The sequence below is a fragment of the Micromys minutus genome (genome assembly GCF_963924665.1).
Source record: "Micromys minutus genome assembly, chromosome: 9".
NCBI lineage: Eukaryota > Metazoa > Chordata > Mammalia > Rodentia > Muridae > Micromys > Micromys minutus.
In genome coordinates this window covers 33,102,585-33,126,173 of record NC_137978.1, presented here as the reverse complement: position 1 = coordinate 33,126,173, position 23,589 = coordinate 33,102,585, and the positions used below count along the sequence as shown (strand labels likewise).

Sequence of the window (23,589 nt, the reverse complement as noted above, 5' to 3'; positions counted from 1 at the left end):
CCTGGCCATTTTTTATTATATAGTGACTTTATTTATTTATTTATTTATTTATTTATTTATTTATTTATTTATTTATTTATTTATTCCAAGCTTAACTGTAACCAGCTTTATTAAAGATACTTTTCATAAACAATCATGGTATTCAGGCAGGACATGAGCAGACACTCAACAATATACAAGAACTTCCAAATTCCCTTCTTGTATAGACTACCAAAATCAGAAAACAGCTGTAAAACCCAATGAAATCTTCATTCAATGCCTCGAAAAGGGGAAGGTAGCTTAGAGTGAGGGCTGACATTTCACATTAAGGATGTTGTTTAACAGCTTTTCATGAGCCAACCCTGACTTTCAGGAAATGAACATGGCAGAATTATCAATCTGAAGATCCACAATCTTTTATAAAAGGAACCATTGCTCTTCTGAGAACACTTGATGAAGTCACTGCAAAGTCCACATTGTCCAATAGACTAGAAAACCAATGTTGGGGGTCAGGTTTCAATAGGTCTCTGGTTTTAAGGGAATTATGTCTACATTCATGGTACACAGGGGAAAGGTTATAAAAATGAATTTAGAGTTTTCTCAGACCACAAGGCATTTGTGCCTTGGTAGTCACCTATGCAGGATCAGGAGCCTCTCAGAATTATCAAGGAAAGAGGTTTTCTGTCCTCAATGCAGCTTGGGTGATATTTTAAAATGTTAGTGACACATGATCCTCCCCCCCCCACACACACAATGAAGTGTTCTGTGTGCTAACAATATGGTTAAAAATAAAAGTAAAACAAAATTCTGCATTTTTATAAAACTTGATAAAAAATAGTATTTCAAACTGTACAGTCACCAGAAGTACACAGTTATCAAAAATGTACAGTCACTTGGCATCTCCAGCACCTTCAGCTTTCTGTGCCTGGTCTGTTTTGGCATCTCCATTTTCTGCAGGATTATTCGCATCCTTCCTGCCATCGGCTTTCCCCTTCTTCCCCTTGGGTACCTTCTCTCCCTTCTTTGCTGGGGCCTTTTTAGGCTTGGGCTCAGGCTTTGGAGGAGCAGGTTTAGCAGACAACCTTGCAGATCTTCTCTGTGGCTCGTCCTTCACCTTGGCTTTGTCTCCTTTAGCATCCCCTTCAGCCTTTCTTTTGGGCATGGCGGCGGCAGGGCATGTCGGTGCTGAACACGAGTATACAGCAGCGCGAGGGCTTGGTTTGTCGGGGGTCGTCCTCGCTGCTTCTTCACACTGCTCCATATAGTGACCTTTAAACAGATGATTCAGCAAATTTCCACTGATAATTATGTTCTATGCTGGAAACAAATAGAAATGATCAGGTCAGAACTTTGAATTGGATACATTGTTTTGAAGGGCTTACAAGGTTGACTAAGCTAGAAATTCTTCATTTCTACATTATAAGCAATGTCATGTGTTTGTCAAACGTGCACATGTATGGGTGAGTATTTTTGTTTGTGTGCAGATTTGTATGGGCAGCTATGTGTGCAAGTAGCAGGGTGCATTTGGAGGCCAGCTTTGGGTGTCATATAGACTGTTGGATTTCTGAAGAACTAGGATTTCACCAATTAGACAAGACTGTTTGCCAGTGAACCCCTGAAGTCTGCCCTTTCCCTTGCTACACCACACCTTGGAAATCACATTTCATAATTGGTATTGTAGGGAATAAACCATATTTAGGCCATAGCAGACATAATCTAGTCTTTGGCAATTAACAAGTTCTCTGTTGCTTTAAATAGGAACTGTAATTTCTTCACTTTAATTGCCTTTAATAGAAGTAAATGGCTAACTAATCTCTGTTCCCAGTCATCTCTTCAGACAGTTGAAGCTTCATAGAACCTTTTTAATATAGAACTGGAAATAGCCTTTTAGGTACTGTATTGTCAGAGGCAAAAGTGCTGCTTAGCATTTTCAGTAGAAAAGCCAGAAAAGTAAGAACTCTAAGACAGGTACTCTGATTAAGTTGAATTAGTACTCAAGAATTTTTAACAAGGGTAGAGAAACTGATATTAATAAAATGAGTGATTTACAATTTGCTTATTGCTTTGTATCCTTATAGCCTCAGAAGGAAAGTTCTGAAAGGATTTTATTATTGTCCTCAGGTTTTGTCAGAAGAAATATATTTGTGTCTTTGCCTCTTTGCTATGTTGGCACTTGTTGTGTCCCACATTTATGTGGGAGCTGTCTGTCTAGATTCTTCTGCACAGACAGACAGACACACGTATACATAAAATAAATTAAATTTTTACTTAAAAAAACTCATGAAAATCTGAAAGCTTCTGCGCTTTGTAATTTGAGGCCAGGAAACTGCGTCTAAGAAATTGTCCATCAGATTGATGAATTTGTTTTCATTTAGGGTCTCACATATCTTATAAGTCCTGGCCATTCCAGGAAAAGAGCTTTCTTAGTTTCTGTAAGATCTGATCCTATATGCCAAGTACTAGGTCAGTTTTACTGGGAGAATTTTATTTGAACTGGCCATACAAAATTGACTGTAGTTCCTTAAAAGTGTCTTGTTAAAGCAGAATGAATGAATATGATTCTCAAATGTTATATTTGAGGCAAGTCCTTGATTGCATAAATGTTTTTTATAGTTATATTCTAGTGTTAAAAAAAGAGACTTTTATTACACCTATTCGGATAACTATATTGCTTTGAGAAGTGAGAAGACTTAATAGTAAGCCTTTCTCAATCCTGGTTGGAGGTGGGCCAAAGAGAATGAGAAGTGATTTATTAGTGTGATTTCATTACACAAGAGTTGAGTCTTACCCATTTAAGGGTTATAAATAGCCAAATGAGGAAGACAATGGGCTTCTTTTACATATTAGAAACTAAACATTAGAAGACTATTTCTATCAAGTAACTATAGTCATTTCTTCTCAGTATTCAGTCCTCTATATTAATTTTCGTTTTAGTAGTTCAGATGTTAGCAGTCTTCTCTACCAAAAGAGTTTTGGAAATTCTGACTCAGTCCATTGGAATGATCTGGAAGTTGTCCAGTTGTCCTAGCGATACCACTGGAAGCCTGTGCCCAAGAGTCTATTCTTTGACCTGTTCATAGTTGTAAATACTTGCTGACTTCTTTCTTTGCCTTGTTGCTCTGAGATAAGCTTTCTTTGCTGAAAACACACTCTGGTACTAATTGATTGCATAGCTTTCAAACAAGCATTACTGTGAAAGGTTCTTCATAGATAACAGAAATGTGAAATAATTGTGGTTATTTTACTGATATTTTCAAAATTGAAAGTTCTGATTAAAAGCCATTAAGAGGATACAATTATCAGGTAAATTAAGCTGTTTAATATCATATAAAGATAAAGCAACTGGGTAGTGGCACATGCATTAAATTTAGCACTAAGGAAAACAGAGAAGGATGGACCTCTGAGTTCAAGGTCATTCTGACCTATAAAGTTCCAGGACAGACAGGACTACACAAAGAAACATAAAGCTAATTCAGATTTGAGCAAAGTATGTACAGAATAGTTCTTTCAGAAGATGGTGAATGATGTATCTGTATAAAACATGACTATAATTATTATAAAGGAAGCAAACCTAACATATGACATGATACAATATGTGTACTAAGAAGAAGTAGGAAGATTCATGTAAAAAGAGTCAGGGTGGAGTCTAGAGAGATGTCTCAGTGGTTCTCAACCTTCCTCGTGCTGTGACCCTTTAATATACTTTGTCATGTTGCAGTGACCCCCTAACCATAAAATTATTTTTGTTGCTACTTTATAACTGTAATTTTGCTACTGCTAAGAATTGTAATATAAATATCTGATAAGCAGGGTATCAAAGAGGTCAAAACCCACAACTTGAAAACTTCTGCCCTTCATGATGAATAGCAACCATTTGAAACTCCAGTTCCAAGCTTGGTCTCCATGAGCACTGGCTGTATGCATGAGGTACACAGACACACATGCATGAGATAAAAAAAAATCTTTAAAAAAGTGTTTGGAGCGCTGATCTAAATATTAGACATCAGTATTTTTACAAAACTATGTTTGTCCAAAAGTTAATTGATAACAAATTTTGAAGCAATATTATTACGAAGTGACTATTTTAAACAACTGAGGTCAGTATTGAAGATTCTGTACTGTTGTTTCCTAGTAAGATATTGTTAAGCACTTTCAGGATATTGGATGCAACTCATAACTAATATATATATTTATATATTTTTTGGGGGGTATGGCTATAGACATCACCATAGGCTGCCTGTGCTGGTTTAATGAAGTAAATATCCATGTTGAAAAAATTCTAGGTATGACAGTTAACATAGACTGTAATTCTGACAGAATGTAAAATTTCCTAGGAAATAAGAAGCTTCTAGGCATTCCTGTGAAGAAGTTTCTGGAATCGATTAACCTAGGAACACCCACTGTAAATGTGGAGGGCTCCATTCCAAGGGCTGAGTTATAAAGGAGGAAGTAGGCGGAGCATTAGCACTCCTTTTTCTCTGACTGTGGATGCAATATGACACCTTCTTCTCACTTGTGCTTTCTTGACTTCTCTTCTAGTTGGGATCCTTTCCTTAATTTGCTCATCTTGTACTTGGTTATAACAATGAGAAACAGTAACTAATACATACACCAGGTAAAAAGGAGCTTAAGAGTGGCTTCTTCTAGGGTAATATATATAGTTGATAGCTAGCAGATAGCTAGGATTGTCTTTTTTAAATCACATGGAAATGAATTCATTCAGTGATCTGAATTTATTCAGTGATCTGAATTTATAATTGGATTTTTTTTCTTAATCAAGAATATTTGAGGAAAAAAATAGCTAAGATAGCATGCTGATTATAGGTTGAAATACTACATGTAGAAAACCTAGCTAGGCTGCCTTGAAACTTCTGACACAAAACCATAAGCTGATAAATAAGTGCTGCTTTGAGTGGCCAAGTTAGTAGTCATTTTTTTTTGTGCAGTAGAAAAACATAGGCATTGATTTTTATTCTTTCTTTATTCATATCCATTTATTTGAGTCTGTCTGTAATAGAGGATGGCTTAAATTTCTGATCATTTTGCCTTCACCTTCTGAGTTTTTGGCTTACAGGTGTGTGATGACACACCTGGCCAGTTTTAGTTTTTCTACTCAAATTGTCATTATTCTCAGACGAAGTTTTTTCTCTTCCTGAAGTTTCCAGTTTTATAGTACATTAATGGCATGCTGTCAGTTTTTCCTCCATAGCCTTCAAGGAGAGAAGAAAGATGTAGTCATCTTCCTGGGTTCTCAACAGTAAGTTCTTGGGTAGAATTTTAGCATTCCATTTTGCTAGTGTAGATGACCAGGTCTTGTTAAAGAGGCAGCTTTATTTCTTTAAGGAACTTGAGTGTTGTATTCTACAAACTCTTCTCCCTTACTCTGAGTAATAATAACATAGTCCACAAATGTTTCTGTGACTGAATAGGAAACGTTGGGTATTTCATTTGCCATCCTACAATGCACTAAGCCCCATTGTTAATTCAGTAAAGTGTTAGGCCTTCCCAGCCTTGGCAGTCTATTAAATATAAATAGAGTCCAGTGCTAGCAGACTTAAAGAAGGTACTCTGTCTGGAGATGTATTAAATTCTGGAGGTAAAAGTAGTATCTTTTTTTATGTTAGATAAAGGATATTAAATATAACAATATTTTAAAAATTCAAATATTTTCCATCTTCAATATTATTGAAGAAATCCCTGTGCTGTATCAATTTTCCTGTGGTTGGTATTGCAAAGCAATCTATATAAAAATCAGTTTGCCATTATTGTCAGACACTTTTACTGAAAAGTATAGCTCTGTAATTTGTAACATTGATTCTAGAGACAAATTGCTTTGGTTCAGTATTTTGGCTGAAGAGAGTGATACTTTGAACTAATAAAATTCATATGTAGGGTAAATAAGAATAAGACTTGAGGAGAGGTTCATTTTCAGTTTACCAATGTGGCTTACTGTCTTGTTTTGTTTGGTTTTACATGGTTTTTGTTGTTTGAAATATGGGAATACTAATAGCATGTACTTCATAGGGATACTATGACTATAGGTATTTTTTAACCTAAGTGCTTAATTTTTTTTCATTACTGTACTTTATTAATCTTGGTTTCAATATTAAAGAACTGGAAAATATTGGAACCTTAAAGCTCTGTCACAATTTTAAGCTGAATCTAGGAGTGGGATAGTCTGAAGCTGTGGCTTTTGATCCTGATATAATAGGACTTCCTAAGTAGGACCTAGTACTTGCTGGGGTTTCTGAGAGTTACCTTTAAGTCTTGGAAAGAAAGGTAACTGTGAAAGGTCAAAACGGGAAACTGAAGGCCAAGGAATTGAGCTAATCTATGGTGGGGAAGTTTAAGTATCTTACAAATGTTTTAGATTTTTAGAAACAAATAGTATCTCATCACAGGTTTATGCATATTTTATGTATTTCAGTAATAATTGTAACAAACTAATTTCATAAAACAGTGTTTATTTTAACCTTATTTTGTGTAATACTCTGACTTACTATATTCTGTTTCTTCCTTTTAAAAATGTTGATGATCCTGTCCTTTTCACTTGATTTGACATGATTGGAATATACATACATTTTTTGATGTTCACCTGGAAAACTGTTGGACACACTTTGCCATATTCATGAATGAAGAGCCTGTAACAGTTAGCTAGTGCTACACAGCAAGGGATGAGACTTTAGCTCCTGGGCAGCTTCTTTAGCTCCTGGGCAGCTTCTTGGGTTGCTTAGCTTTCTACATATCAGGTTGTTTTTCTCAGATGATTTCCTGTTACTTAGATGCATGTCCTCTGTAAAATAGGAAGATAGATAATAGTGGCCACCATTTCCGTAGTTCTTTTTCTGTGCTGTACATTTTTCTGTTTTGCATATTATTCATCTATTTTGGGTACATTACTAATCTCCATTTTACAGATGGGAACTAAAGCATACTTAATTAGCTTACATTAAAGTCTTGTATGTTTTACATGTAAACGGTTTTTGTAATAGTCATTATTTATATTATGTTGAGAGGTTTCATGCATTTCAGGGTGGTCTCAATTTGCTGGGTAGGCAAAGATGACCTTGAATCTAATCATTTTTGCCTCTACCTCCCAGGTTCAGATATTACTATGCCTTGATATTCTTAGCCTTTCCCACCACAGGTTATTGGGATGATAAGAGGTTAAAGAAATTAAATAAAATTGTTGTAAAAATTTAAGAAATATAGGTTATTTAAATTGTTCAGTTTTAGAACTTGAATAATGGCTATGTTTGGAGTCTTAAATAAAATTAATGTCCTGTTGTCTTCTACCAGGCCTGGGTTTGAGAATGAATAATGTTGCTGAAATACCTATTTATTCTTAGCTCATTAATTTACCAATTTGGGATCTGTAAGAAGCTTTCATCCAATCCCCTGCCTGCTGAACAGCTGTTTATATCCTGGCCCACAGCTCCTGGGTTAATAGTATTTCTGACACAGTGTGAGTTTTCAAGTTGGTATGTATACTTTCTGCCAGAGCCTTTGCTGCTGCCAAGTCTAAGGGTTGGGAGGGTACAGCTGATTTGTGGGGGAGGGTGCTTGTGACTAGAGGGAACAAGGTGCTCTCTGCGTTTCTGATTTGCTGTAGGCTGAGTGTGAATGATGTCAGGCAGATCAGAGGACAGCTGATTCAGTTAGCATCTGGAACTTTTTTCTCTCTTGGGCTCTGAACTTTTGTGAGGGGATTCTGACTGCTGTGCTGGTCACTTTTTGTTTTTGTTTTTAAGAAAAATATCTTAATGTTAACCCATGAGTTTTGGGAACCTTTCTAAGTTTTCACTGGCTGAAATGCCCCTTATGTGCGAGAAGCGTCTGCTGAGATTCCGTTGTGAGAGGACAGATCTTGAGTAGTCAGGAGAATGATGAAACGGAGGAGAGAGAGACTGGGAGCACCGAGCCTACGGATTCAGTAAGGAGGCTGGGGTCTCTGACTGGATGAAGACTCTGCTTTGGAAATGTTTGTTAGGAAGAGGACTCAGTTAATTTTATCGATTCAAGGTCAAAGACTGGTAGGGACCTGTGGTGTTTGCAATTCTTGAAACTGAGAAGTAATTTTAGGGGTTCTTTGGTGCTTGTAGAAGTTTGATTAACAACAAACATAGTTTCCCCCTTGCCTTGGAAGCAAGTTTTTAAAGTTATTGTCAGAGATACAAATAAAAAAGCCCCAAGAATACGAGGAAAGGAAAAATAAAAAGCATTCCTCCTTTGACTCAGGTTGTGGAGGGATAACATTCCTACCCTTGGCCTGTCAGCTCCTATCCTCAGACCTCCCTTGCAGATCCAAGTGGGGTCCTTTGCCTTACATTGTTTCTCCTTTAGCTAAAACAAACTGTTAGGTGAAGATTTCAAAGCTGGGAAATGGGGAAGAGGGTTCTATTGTCAGGATAGTTTCCCAAGATCTACACAGATTTATTTAGCAAAGAAGTGTTAAGTAAATCATGAACTGAGAGAATCCTAGTGTCCATGTTTCCTCAGTGTGTCTTGAGCTGTACATTAAAATTCATATCTGAGGGAGCATGCTTTCTTCTTGAGTATCCATGCTCATGGTGGCTTTCTGTAGATTGAGGCCTTTAGCATGCTCATTGACTAAATTATTTACTAGTCCTTACAAAATATTTTTCATTTGAAATATAATTGGCATATCGGGAAACTTAAAAAAAGAAAAAAAAAAAAAAGACCAGATTGAGACTAAAGTAAAAAGGTCACAAAAGGAAACATAATCAACTGAAGTAGTATTGAAAGTAGTTGTTACTTAGCTGAGCATGAATTTTTAAATGGAGTTGGTAGACCTACAAGAATATAAGTGATCAATAAGTATGGTCTTTGAACTTTGGTATACTATATTGTGAGTCTTATATTTCTTTTAGAGACAAATTTGAAAAATAACTCTGACGGAGGAGCTAATAAGTATTTTAATAATTTTTTTCCAGACAGTTTTTTTCTGTGTAGCCTTGACTATCCTAGAACTCCCTCTGTAGACCAGGCTGGCCTCTAATTTAGAGAGTTCATGTGTTGGGATTAAATTAGGCATGCATGCCCTCCCACCTTCCTTTTTCTTTTCTTATCATACAGCCCCTTTTAGACCACAGCTCATCATTATGATTAATGCGCAGAGTAGTAACTAGGAGCAACATGAAAATGAGATTAGTTAGTTGGTTTTTTTTCCCCCAGACTTTTATAGTCTTTATAACAAAGTCATTAAAATGACTAAACCTCACATTTTGTGATAAGATTTGAGACCGCCAAGCATGGTGATGGGCGCTCATAATCCTAGCTTCGTGGGAGGCTGGAGCAAGAACATAGTAAGTTAGATGGCTTGAGCAGCTGTCTCAAGAAGAAACTTAAAAATGAAGCATTATTTCACAGGATAACAAAAATTACTTATTGTAGATTTCTAATGATTTCTAACTTATATATGCAAGGAAAATATGTTGCATTTGTGAAAATGTAAGCATACCTATAATTTACTTTTTTCTCTTTTGAGATAGAATTTTGCTATGTAGGCCAAGGTGGCTTTAAACTCAAGATTTTTCTGTACCAGCCTCAGAAGTAATGAGATTATAGACATGTGCCATTTTGAGTCACTATTTGTCTTCTACTTTGTTACCCTACTGTATCTCCAAACTGTTTAGTTTATCCACCCAAGAGATATATTGAATTCAGCTGGAGAGATAATGATAAGGAAGGTAAAGATTTCCTATAGTACACACACACACACACACACGCACACACCCCAATTACATAATATATTTAGATAGACTGTCATTGTATCTAAACAATAATAATAGTACAGGAAAGTGACATTTTGAAATATGTTAGGTGCTTATATAATACTTTTTAGAGTTAAAATATTTAGATAATTGTGTGTGTGTGTGTGTGTATATATATGTATATATAAAGCCATGCTAATTATATAGCAAATTAAGTTTTATAAATATTTTAAGCTATTTTTATCATCTTTTTCATTTATGGCATTGACAGCAAATTAGAAATCAGTATCACTTGTTTCAGCCATATTATTATAATAGCCTTTCAAAGCACCTGAGATACAAAATAGCTAGATTACTTTTAGGAAAAAAGGGAACTGTGTAACTTAAGTCATTGTAGATGCTACATTTTGCAACCTTTTGAGGGCAGTTTACCTTTTATCCACATATATACTTCTTTAGGAAGTTTTTGTCATTAAATACAAAATACCACCTGTCCCTTGTTGATGAGTAAATTTTAGAATACAATGGTTTATCTAAACACAGTTCTAAATACTTTAAATAGACAAAGCTGAAATATATACATTCTCTATGCTGTTTGCCCACGTTAGTACTAATATAGAACATTTGAGAATGATTTTTGACCACTTACTTTTCTTATTCTTAGTTCAACTAATTCACTTTGAATATGCTTCTTTTTGGTGGAGAAATTAACACTGACCCTGTCTTTTTACTATGATACCTTGTCAGAATCTCTACTCTTTGCCGAGGAGCTGACCTAAATCAGCATACGTTCTCACCCTCATCGGCTCCAGCCCTCTCCCTGGCTAAAGTCCCATTTAGTGCTGATTGTGTGCTGTCTACTTCTCCTCTTGTCTTTTTCTTGAACCCTCAAGCCCACAGCAGTCCCTGCAGTCCTTGTTCCAGCCGCACACTTCAGTGGAGGTAAGGAAGCCTGCAATAAATTGATTTGGTTATTGGCAATTGCTTCTAGTCTCATAGATAATAGTCTGCACCTTGCTCCTTAGTAATGGGAAAAATTTGATAAGAGGCTGTAAAAGTGTTTCACAGATCTGTTATTTTCAAATTTTTTTAAGAAAGTAGGGTAGCATATTGGTACTAATATAGTTTTGTGGGCATCCTAAAACCCTGTGGCTCATAACAAGTTTATATCTTATGTGTCAGAAATATCTGAGTATAGGGCTAGAGAGTTGGGTCAGTAATTAAGAGCACTTATTCTTTTGGAGGATCTGGCCTTGATTCTCAGCACACACATAGTGGTTCACAATGATCTATAACCTCAGTTCCAAGAGATTAAGCAAGCATGTAGGCTAAATAAAATAAAATAAGTATATCTTTACACACACACACACACACACACACGTCTAGAAGCAGGCCTTTCAACTTGTCCCCGAAAGAAAACAAAAAGACAAAGTCCCCAACAGTAAAAACAACAACAGAGCCATCTCATTCTAGAGCTGCAGTGTTGTCACAGTAAATGTTCGTTGTGATGAGTCGTTGATGTGGCTTGAGACGTTTGGCTTCTTCTACATTGATACTGGACACTCACTGGGACTACTCTCGGATATCCTGTTGTTGCCTGGTGTCTTGGAGATTCTGCATCTTTGGTTCTTCAGGACCAGCACCTTCACAGCAGTTCATAGATGGGGTAGATGTAGGTGTGGGCCAGCTCAAAGTCCTGAATCTGGTCTCTAAGCTACTGGGGCTAGCTCTCCCAAGTGCTGAGTTGGGTTGGGTGCTTCCCTGGTTCATGTCATCTGGGCCAGCTCTCCCGCACTGCCCAGCTCAACCCTCAAACATGAACCTCATGACCTTTGGTGGTAACATGAACAGCTACATAGGCCCCTCATGCCTATGCATAGCCCTTGGAGGCATCTTGGGCCTGAACATTACCATGGGCTCAGATAGCAGTGTAGGCTCCTCCCATCAGGATTTCCCGGATTGATGTCACATCTCCAGTTCTGCCTCTCTTTGTAGTGTACAAACTGTTCTGCTTCTTTTTCTCTTCTGTCCTTCTACCTCATACGTATGATGAGTAGGGCAGCAGGCCTCTTGCTTGGGAGTTCATTATTATTGTTGTTGCTTGTATCTGTGTAGTATACCAATGTGTTTGAAAGGATCCATACACATGAGTGTGCAGTTATGTACTCACGAATCTGCACTTGGAAATGAAGGCCAGAAGAAGGTGTTGGGTGTTTCGGCCATTCTCTATGCCTTAAAGACATAAGCTTAACTTCAAGCTCACAGATCAACTAAACTGGTTAACCAAGGGATAATCTTTTGTTGCCCCTATGTCCTGGAGATCCTGCATCTTTGATTCTGAAGGACCAGCCCCTTCACATCCTGCAGTTCCAGGGATCTTCCTGCCTCCACCTTTACAGATTGGTATTACAAGTGCATGTAGCCATACTTGGCTTTTGTATCAGTTGCTCGGAATCTGAACTCTGGTCCTCATGCTCACACAGTAAGCACTTTACCCACTAAGCCCCAGTATGTTACTGGAAATATAGAATTGATAGAATTTGTTAATGGAGTCAATATGGGGTTTGAGAAAAAGGTACATTAGGAATAGCTAAAGAATTTGGATTCACTAGCCAGAAAATTGGAGTTAAGATTGAAAAATTGCAGGATAACTTATTACATAGTCAGCGAGAGAGAAGCAAAATCTGGGTTACAGGTAGTATAATTAGACATTGAGAGCATATTAGTGATTTGTGAGATTGTCTGAGTTTCTTTTGATAGAAGATGAAAAAATGTCAAAGGACTGAGTTGGCAAGCTGACTCTTACTAGGGAGGGAGATAAGAAGAACTAGCAGAGTAAAGACTGAGTCACTGCTCAGAAAGAAGAACCAAGAAGGTATCTTGGAAGCCAAATGGGGTAAAAGCCTGTAAAAAGAAGATCAAAATATATATGCCAAACTTTTTATTAGGGAAAAAAACCCGAGAAGTCAAAAGGTTAAGTAATTTTTACTTATAGGGTATTCAGATTTAAATGACATAATTTGATTTTGGAGATCATAATCTGCAGGTCACTTGGGATAGTGTTAGATACTAGACAGTGTCAAGGGCTTGACCCTATTTTCAGGCAACTCTTGGTGTGTGAGGTGAGCACAGGTAAACAGATGGATAGCACCCTAATGTGGGTCTAGTCTTGGCACATGGCTTGGACTAGGAGCACTCCTTAATTCTGTAGTTTTAGAACATACAACCTTGAGCAATATCTTACATTGATATGCATAAAATATGAAATTTGCTGTGTATTCTGATAACCTTGTTTGCATGTTTGTTCACTGTATGAGAAGATGGTTTTGATTGTTTACAGATTATTTTTGTAATTCTTTAAACAGTCTTAGGATTCTAAGATACATGTATTAAACCATTGGATGCTTATGTGGATTACTTTTAATCTTTGTTTGGTGTGGCCAGAACAAATTTTGGAACTAGTGTTTTTTTTTTTTTTTTTTTGTTTTGTTTTTGTTTTGTTTTGGTTTTTTTGTTTGGTTTTTTTTTTTTTTTTTTTTTTTTTTTTTAGTATTTGGCTTTATTTCTATACATTGTAAGTTGTTGAGGTCATGCTGGTGGAAAAGTTAGAGTCTTTTGGCCCTTGTGAGGTGGAGGAGTATGCCACCTGCTTTGTTTCTCTGGCAGCTTTCTTATTCTTATCCAGTAATTAGCACTCAGCTAAAACCTTGGGAGTTACCCAACTGTGCTTTGCAGATTTCCACAGTTCTTTCTGTAGTTCTCTTCCTTCTGGTACTCTTGAAATATTTTAGCCAGCCTAGCCTCTCCAAATTCTATCTCCTAAACTCAGAGAGACTTTTGGGCTCTTTGTATATCCTTGTCATGTGTTGTTTCCTAGAAATATTCTCTAGGTAGTGAGCTGGGGCAGACTAAGTTTCCCTTCTGTTGAATGTCTGTTGCTTTATGTATATTTTGTAATTTTATTTTAAATGAGATACAGCTATGTTGTCCAGCCTGACCTTAAACTCATGGGAGCCTCAGCCTCCCAAGTAGTCGGAAGTAAAGCTGTATACCTGGGTGATTGTTGATTGGTTGTTGTGCGTCCCACCCCCATTTTTTTCCCCCAAGAGAGGGTTTTTCTGTGTTAACACCCCAGCTGTTCAGTAATTCTCACCAGGCTTGCCTTGAACTCACAGAGATCCACCTGCCTCTGCCTCTATATTGCTGGGATTAAAGACATGAGCCACCACTGCCAGGCTGGTTGATTGGGTTTAAGGACACAAAAGTTAATCTGGTTAGTTTCCTCATCATCTTGGAGGGAAAAAAAAACTAGACCTCTTAATATTTGAGCTTATGTTTCTGTTATCAAATTTTGATGTTGGGCTGATTCACTAATTTGTTTAAACTGTTAGAAACACAGATTCCTTTGTGTTTTATCATGCTTTATCAAGAAAATTTGAAAGGCTGGACATAATGGTACATGCCTATAATTTCTAATGTGTGAAAAGTGAAGCCAGGAGGATTGGAGTTCAAAGCTAGCCTCAAGTAAATTCCAAGGTTAAAGTCAATCCAGGCTATATGATATAGTCCTTACCGAATATGAATAGGTGGTATTTACTAAGATGTATTGTGTACTAAGCATTTCTTAGTGGTTTGTATGTATTGATTCATTTAATCCTTATCAGGGCAGATTACACAAGTTGATATTACCAAAGCAGTGGTTATGTTATGTCTCTGAGTAGTCTCCAGCCCAGCTATAAGTCTAAGTAGAAGTTTGGTAATAGTAATTGTGTGGGACATAGAACTGTGAGCCAGTTTGTAGCTGCTACAGTTCTTTTTGGTTTGCAGCAAGAAATCTTTATGAGAGTCATATTGGTATTTGAAGGGCTCTAGCTTTAGGTCACTTCCTATTTATTGCACATAAATTCTTCCATATAACATATAACAAAGTCCCGTCAGTTTTGATGAGACAGTTCATATCAACAGGTAGTTTCTTTCTGAAATGTGCAGCTATTGGTGCCATTTCAGCTGACTACTTCATTCTGTGTTACAGGTAAAGAGACTTCCTAGAGACTTAAATGGCAAAAGGGGAGGCCTCCTAAGTGCTGGGTTAAAAATGTATACCACCATTTTCATCTCAGAATAAGTTTTTTGCAAATTAAATGCAAGATGAGGCACCATGACCCAACTGCTTTCATCCCAGAGATTTAAGTTTGACTCAGTGTACAGAAAGTAACAAATGGAACTGATATGTCAGGTTAAGGACAGAAAACGTAGTCAGAAGATAACGTCAACATAATAATGAGCACATACCAGTAGCCAGCATTATACTAAACTGGGAGAAACTGGAAGCGTTTCCTTTAAAATGCGTAACAGAGGATGTCCACTTCCTCTGATGTTAACATGCCATTTGAAGTTTTAGCTAGAGATAAGGGTGATAAAGGCATACATATACAGAAGTATAATTATCCTTGTTTACAGACAACATGATCTTATTTTTCTTCTGAGGACCTGGGTTCAGTTCCCACCACCCATGTAGCAGTTAACAGCCATTTGTAACTCCACTTTCAGGGGATCCAGTGCCCTCTCCTGGCCTCATTGGGAACTAGGTATGCATATGGTAAACACTCATATATATAAATTAAGTTTTTAATAAAATAAACATATACAAGCAGCTCAAACTACCCCATAACAATAAAGCAACCCTGATTTTTGTTGTTGTTAAGTCGGTAAAGGAGGTCTGTGTGGCCTGAAGGTAAAATACTTGATTAGCATGTGGGAAGTCCGAGGTTCAATCTCCAACATTAATGTATTAGTGAATTTAATTAAGTAAGCTAAACAAAATACTTGTAGATATTTTTTAAAAGACGTACAAAGTGGTCAATAACTGTATTAAAAACATTTTTCAATGCTTAGCATCTCTATTAGAGAAAATCAAATGAAAGCCACAATGAGCTCTTCTCTCACACTTGTTACATAAACTATAATCAAAAGGATGAAATTTTCAAAGCTATGAAGACTGAGTGGTTTCTGTATTGCTAACCACCTGCACCAGTCTGATTAGTACCTCGGAGGAGAGTCAGGATCTAATCTCTATACTTTTAGCTTTGTGAGAAACCTCATCAAAGACATTGGCTAGAAGTGTCACGAAGAAGATGGCATTCTTACTGCTGAATTCTTGTGTACCCTCTGAGAACCCCAGTATTCTTGAATTGAAGTCTGATATAGTGGTAGAGGAGCAGGGCAGCAGATTCCTGAAGCAAGATGAACCTGCTGTTGAGAAGTAGTCTGAGGCAAATGCAGGTGCTGAGAAGCTGCCCTGTTGGATGATAATGATAGGTCATCTAGAGGACAACCAGCTGGAGATAATTAAGATGATGTAAAGAGGCATAGGAAGTAGAGGGCAACTCCTAAGCTCAGAGTGAATTTGGAAATGGTATCCCATTCTGGAGGCATTCCTTCCTCTCCCATTGTTTCTTTAGCACTTGCTATTTATTCTCCTCTTCCCTTGTCCTTTTGCATTCATGAATTCTATTGTGCTGAACTTGGGTCCTTGTTTAGTCTTTTAAACACTTCCAGTAAGTAGTTAGGTCTTACTCCGTATGTTTGCTTTTATCTTTGATTCCTTGTTATTACTTAACAATAAGAATTTTTTTACCCATTATAAAGCAATTTTATTTGTTTTATTTACAATGCAGCCATTGTTCTCATCCCCAGTCCCCCCTCCCACAGTTCCTCATCCTTTACCCGCTCTTCCAGTCTCTGAGAGGATGCTTTCCCTTCCTGAGGCCTCAAGTGTCTGGAAGATTCAGCACATCTTCTCCTACTGAGGCCATACCAACTAGTGTATGCTGTCTGGTTGGTGGCTCAGTATCTGGGTGCTCCCAGGGATCTGGGTTAGTTGAGACTGCTGGTCGTCCTATGGGGTTGCTCTCCTCTTTTGCTTCTTCCATCCTTCTCCTCATTCAGCACGGGAGTCCCTGACTTAAATCCAATGGTTGGCTGTAAGTATCTACGTCTGTTTAGTCAGCTGCTGGTTCAGCCTCTCAGAGGACAGCCATGCTAGGCTCCTGTCTGTAAGTACAGCATAGCATCAGTAATAGTCTCAGACTGTGGTGTTTCTCCATGAGATAGGTCCCAATTTGGGCCAGTCACTGGGCCACCTTTCCTTCAGTCTCTTTTCCATTTTTGTTCCTTCAGTTCTTATAGACAGGAACACTTCTGGGTCAGAAATTTTGACTGTGGGTTGGCAGCATCATCCCCCTACTTGAGGACTTTCTATCTACTGGAGGTGGACTCTTTGCCCTTTCCCCACTGTTGGGCACTTCATCTAAGGTCTTTTAATTGCTTCAAGATAATCTCTTGTCATGTAGGAAAAAAAGTTTTTCCCAATCATTTGCTTCCTTGACTGCTAAGGGAATCTGATTTAGTTGTGGCTGCAAAGAGTTAGAGGCTTGTTAAACTCTCTACTTTATGGGCCTGGTCAACACAACACAATTGTTACAATGAATTTTTGTGAATAAGTTGGTATTGCAATGCATCTTCTAGAAAAATAACTAATGTAATAATAGTCTTAATCTTTGTTTTCTAAAATTGGTATTTTCATGAACCTAATTTATTCTAAACTCTTTAAGAGCAAAGAGAACACTTCATATGAACCTGTTGGTGGGAATGTTCAGTTGGATTAGCTATTTTGGAAAACTTTAGTTTGGGGCTCAGCAATTAAGAGCACTGACTATTATTCTTCCAGAAGACCTGTGCTTGATTCCAAGTATTCACATGGTGGCTAATAACTTTGTGTTTTATTTAAAAAAAAAACAACAACAAAAGCATATTTGGTTCTCCAAGAAACGAAATAAAACAAACCATAACAAACCTATGAAAACTAAAAATAGAGGCAAAACTGTCAGTTGGTACTCGCTAGTGTCTTAGTTACTTTTTTTTTCTGCTGTGACAAAGCACCATGACTAACACAACTTATAAAAGAAAGCATTTGTGAGGGCAGCTTACAGTTCCCTGGCCATTACAGGGGGAGCGTGGCAGCAGGTAGGCAGGCGCTGGAGTGGTAGCTGGGAACTACTATCAGATCCACAAGCAGGATACAGAGAGTGCAAGCTAACTGGGATGGCTTGAGCATTTGAAATCTCAAAGCCCACCCTTAGTGGCAACACCTACTCCCACAAGGCCACATCACCTAGTCCTTCCCAAACAGTTCCACTTACCAAGAGCCAAGCATTCAGGATATATGAACCTTGACGGGAAGTTTCATTTAAAACACCTTGCTAGCCTGAATTAAGCCCTGGACTGGATTTTTTTTAGCACTGCATAAAACAGATAAGGTGCAGACCCGAAACATGCATGAGGTAGAGGGAAGAAGATCAGAGAGGAGTTTAAGGTCATCCTCCACTACATATCTGATGTCAGGGCTACATGAGACCTTACCCTTCCTCCAAAAACCAGTATCATTATTATTCAAAAGGTTAGAGGTTTAACCCAGTTTGGTGGTAGAACAATTGCCTAGCATGTATAGGTTTTATTATATTTCACGGTTTTATGCATATATCAAAACATCACATTGTACCCTAGAAGCATGTATACTATGTTAAAATTCTGGTCCATGATCATGTGATAGAGTTTTATCATCTGTATTCTTACCTGGAACAGTTTTTGCTTTCTCAGTGTTGATGTCCTTGACACTTTAGAAAACCAACAACCAGGCCAGATGGTGGTGGCTCATGCTTTTGATTCCAGCACTTGGCAGTAGAGGCAGGCAGATCTTGTATTCAAAACCACACAGATATCCAGTCTCAAAAACCCAAGAAAAAAAAAATCACAACCAGTTATTTGAAGGAATAATCAGATAACACAAACTTTATTTTTATGGCATTATTATAAAGCCCAGTGTAGTTATGTTTAAAATTTTTTGAACACTCATGCCACAACATGTGGAGGTCAGATTTCAACTTGGAGAGGTTGGTTCTCAATTTCTTCGTCTTGCTCATTCTAGAGATAAAATTCAGGTCATTAGGCTGGGTAGCAAACTTCTTTGTCCACAGAACTATCTTACCATTGGTTTTAAATCTTTTCCTAGTTGACAAATATCTTGTGAGAATGTTTGTGTAAGTCCTTATTCCTAATTAAAAATTTGAAAATTTAAATTATCCTTATCAATATTTGACACAGTGAGCTAGCATTGCCACTCTGCAGAATGGTTTGCCTAGCATTTTCAAGGTTCTAGGTTTGGGACCCAGAATCAATGAAAGATAGATGATAGACAGACAGACAGACAGATAGGTAGACAGACAAACATAGGTAGTTACATAGAATAATAACTTTACTCACTAATTTTTAGTATCCATTGATGATTGATGGCTTTGAGCATATTATTACATTACGTGGGTTGCTAAATAATATTTTTTCACTTTAGGAAGCCTTTTCCTGTTGTTAATTTTTATCACTTACTGTATCACGCAAACCTAATAGATTGCTACTTTACTTAATGTGGTATAATTTATTCTTTAAAGTGCTTTTAAATTTTATTTTGCATATTTTTTTGTCTATTTTATCACATGAGTGCTGTACCCATAGAGGCCAGAAGGAAATGTTAAATCCCTCAGAACTGGCTTTACCAACATTTGTTAACTGCCTTGTAGGTGCTGGAAATCTAACCTGATTCTTGTTAACCGATAAACCATCTCTTCGTCCTATAATCTTTTAATATCCTTATATGTGCTGGTGCTGAAATTATACTATTTGGTCCTGAGAGTTTCTTCATGTAGGCTTTTATGTCTTTTTTAACATATATTTTATATATATGTCATTCTTGTGAAAACTTTTTTTGGTCTCATAAAATCGTCCTGTGTGGCTTAATTTTAACTTCCTGTCACTAGCCCTTGATTTAGGCATTCTGTAAAATGCATAGTTCTTGTGAGTGGGAAATGTTATTTAACAGAAGTTGCTATACTGTGTATACTGTTTTTAGGTAATATGTACATGTCTTAAAACTCTTGGCTTACTTGATACCACTGCTTTTAATTCTAGTTCATTTCAATTTTGTCTATTAGTGATTTCTGTTTTTGCAATCCTCCTCCCCCCTCTTTTTGCGAGAGCTCTGACTCTAATTATCCACAATATTGTTACTTAATTTCTTTTTCAGTTTACAACTAATCTTTTGTACCCACTGACCATGTGTGGCTACAAGAACTTTCTTTACCTTGTTGGTTGCCCAGCATCTCATGAAGCACCAACAGTGTCTTCTTTAAGTAGATAACATCTCAACATCTCTGTCAACTCATTCCAAGTATCTTACCACCTACCCTTGTCCACATGGACATTACAAGTATCTAATAGCTTCTAAACTGCATTATTAAGGAAGGGGAGGAGAGAGAATTCAGAACTCCACTGAATGTATCACAAGTAAGTGGGAATGTGGCTTGGTGGCATTAGGCTTGGTGAGGAGGAGGCTTTTAAGATGTAATGCATGTTATAAAGCACGGCCATTATAAGTAACCTGGTAGTTTTTTACTACATTTAGAAAAAATACACACAGTCAAAATATAGAACATTTCATTTTCTTGGAAAGTTCACTTTTACCCATTTGTATTTACCTTTGAATTAGTCCTAGCCCTGGGCAACAGCTAGCCTGATATTTTATTACTTAATTTTATTTTAAGACGATTTAGTCTTGGCTGACCTAGAGCTCACCATGTAGATGAAGCTGGGCTTGAACTCAGATATTTTTGGCTCTGGAGTACTGGGATTGAAGATATGTACCACCACACTCAACTTGAACATTTCACATGCAAGTAATTGTTGCAGTGCTTTGATTCAGGTTTCTTTCATTTGATGTAATGATTCTTCAGGTTTATCATTGAACGTTATTCCCTTTTTGGATATATAGTATTTTGTTCAGTCATTAGTTGATATACATTTGGATTTTCAAATGATTACATACATATGTTGTTTCTGTGACCATTTATTTGTGTATACCCTTTTCCATCTTCTCTGCCTACGTTACAGACTAGATCCTACTTAAACAACAACAACAAAAAACAAAAAAACCCATATATCCTGCCATCATGTGTGTTAGGGAGGGGGTGCTCATGAGTGTGAGGGTGCCAGCAGAGGGCAGTATTGGTTGGCAGAGCCCCTGGAACTGAAGACACCTGATACTTGGGCTGGGAACCAAACAAACTATTCTCTTCAAGAACAGCAAGTACTCCCAATTGCTGAGCCATTTTCCAGTGCCTGTCAGAAAGTGGATGAAGAGTCTAGTTTGTTAAGACATGAATGCTTTCTAATAGGCAGCTAAACTCAAGGAGAGCTGCTACTAGCTTTGGAGAAAAGGATTTTGGGTCTTTCCTCTAGATTCTCTGATTGGTAGCCTGGAGAATGGAGAGGACTCTGGCTAACTGTTGCTATGGAAATACTTTCATTTGTTTAAGATTAGAAAAATTGGCCATGCTGGAGGCACTATTTCTGAGTGACAGGGATATCTCTTGGGGATTATTGTAGATGAAAAGAAACAGACATTATTCCTAACAATTTTTGATATAATATGTCTAAGATGATAAGTGTTTCTGGGAAGTAAAGATAAAGGAGAATAGTCTTAGTATCACATACAGAAATGGGGAAGGTAGCATTTGAATAGTTTTAAAGGAGTAAGGAGGGTTTTTTTTTTTTTTTTTTTTTTTAAACCATGTAATGTTAAAAAAAAACAAAAAAAAAACAAAAAAAAAAAAAAAAAAGGACATGCTAGATAAAGGAAAGAATTAGTACATTGCACCCACTGTCTACTTGTTCCTATTTAGAACCAGTAGCCTTTGGAAGATTTTGAGTGGAGTGAAGGTATTTAATTTAAAAAGGTCACTAGTAGGCAGTATGTGTTAGGAATAGAGAGGAAATTTTAAAAAGAGGATAACTATAAGAGGGAGGGAAAAAGAATATTGAAATGATCTGTGTAAGAGAAACAGATGCATTGGTAATGATTATTACTGTGTATGCTTAAGAATACTTCCCTTTATTGACAAGAAGTGATTTTTTTTTTTTTTTTTTTTACCAGTGTTCATATCTTGGTCTTAACAAGGATATCATCTTGATTATTATTGAACTGTCAGAAATTGCTCCAGGTTCTCTATCTTGTTTACACTGAATGGAACAAAAGTGGTCTTTTCCTGGCTATAAGGCCAAGTACTCAAATAGGAAGTAGGCTTCTGGGATTGGAAATTCAGAGGTGCTTAAAGATACACAGTAGAGTTTCCTGTCCACACTGTGTACTGTTTAATAATTTAGTGATGTTTCAGAGACTGTATGAGGTGTCTGAGACCCTGGTCCCACTGTCCACTAAAATGGTCACAGTGAGATGCATGTAAGATGAAACACTGGGCCTCACCCACTGACCAGATTTTTGTAGTTAGCAGCAGAGCATCAGTTCAAAGAACTTTCAGGTTACTTACCATTAATTGGGTTAGTATATCCACCTCTCCAGATACCAAATACTTTCTTCTCATTGAGATGAAAGTCTTGATTCTCTCCTGATTATGGGGAAATGGCTAGAGATTATCAAAGGGGAAAACTGAGCCTTGTTTTGGATCTCAGCTGATCATGGCATCTGTAACAGAGCATCTGACCTTTCTTCTCCCTCGGGTAGCTGTTACAGATTATCCAAGTGAGATTATGTGTACCTTTGTTACAAGGCATGTCATCTAGAAATATGATCTTTAGTGTTCTATATTTTATTTTAAAGTTTAAAGAACCAAATATAGTTCAACTCCATTATTGATCCCTTAAGTTTCATGGGATTTTAACTTCTATACAATAGTAAGTTTAGAAATAATAATTTTACTGACATGTAACACAGGTAAATATTTATTGTCTTTATTTTAGTTTTATAGCAAATCATACTCATCAATTTATTTAACAAATATTTGAGAGCCTACTTTACATTGTTCTAGGATTTAGCAACATGCAGTAAGCAAAGCAAATATAAAAGACATTGTCCTTCAAGCTAGCTCAGCCTAATGAGAAAACAGACAGCAAGATGAAGTGTAAAATATTTACTATTTAAAAACATGTACTATTTCTGTGTGCCCTTGCATGTCTGTGCCACAGCATGCAAGTTGTGATGTGGAGGACAAAGGACAATTTCAGAGTCACTTCTTCCCTTTCACTGTGAAATGCAGGTTGAACTCAGGTCATCTTGTCAGGCATGGCAGCACGCAACTTCACCCACTGGGGCACCTTACAATCTTTCTTCTTCCTCCTCCTCCTCTCTCCCCCCCCTTCTTATAATATTTTGCATTATTTTATAGTACAGCAAAATTGCACTTTGTTTATTCTCATATATGTCATAATTAATGTAAGAGTTTTAAGACAGCATTAACTATTTCTTCTTTCCAGTTTCAATGCTATAAGTCCCATGATAATAATAATTCATTTAAAAATTTTTTTTAAATATTTTAAAAGGAACATGAGGTTTATATTTATATTCATGTGCATTTCTAACAGTGTCTTTGTGAAGTCATCCAGATTTTCATCTATTATAACTTTCCTGTGGTCTAAGGGTCTTCGTTTATGTAATTCTGTATTCCTTTAGTTTATTTTTGGGAAGGATTCCATATTCACAAGTTTGTTCTGTGTCAATAATTCCACAAGTGCACAGGTTCCTTCTCAGGCCTGAAGAAGGCACTGGATTCCACTTGAAGCTGGGGTTACAGGCAGTTATGAGCCACCTGATGTGGGTGTTGAGAACTGAACTTCAGGACCTGTGGAAGGATAATCAAGTGCTTTTACCCACTTTTCCATCACACCAGCCCAGGGAAGGGGCTCTTTTTCCATAGCCCTGTTCATTGCAGTCACAGACTTTGTATTACTTACTATCTTCCTGGCACATGTAATA

At 37.1% G+C, this 23,589-nt stretch overlaps 2 protein-coding genes across 7 annotated transcripts in view; one reads left to right on the top strand and one right to left on the bottom strand.

The window, feature by feature from the left end:
- MAST2 (microtubule associated serine/threonine kinase 2) overlaps positions 1-23,589 on the top strand; it is a 142,803-nt gene that overhangs the window by 70,731 nt on the left and 48,483 nt on the right. The window contains exons 1-2 of one of the 6 annotated variants that reach the window (XM_080921515.1): positions 7,640-7,912; positions 10,461-10,655. The exons of 4 other annotated variants lie outside the window; for them this stretch is intronic. In XM_080921515.1, the coding sequence (XP_080777641.1) occupies positions 7,863-7,912; positions 10,461-10,655 (245 nt within the window). In that variant the 5' untranslated portion in view covers positions 7,640-7,862. Of the gene's footprint in view, positions 1-7,639; positions 7,913-10,460; positions 10,656-23,589 lie in introns of those variants that run through there. One more of the 6 variants, XM_080921516.1, reaches the window with a different exon arrangement.
- On the bottom strand, positions 869-1,141 carry LOC308424546 (non-histone chromosomal protein HMG-17-like; the record flags this gene model as incomplete). Its single annotated transcript, XM_080921553.1, has 1 exon — positions 869-1,141. The coding sequence occupies one exon, from the start codon at positions 1,139-1,141 to the stop codon at positions 869-871; it is 273 nt and encodes a 90-aa protein (XP_080777679.1).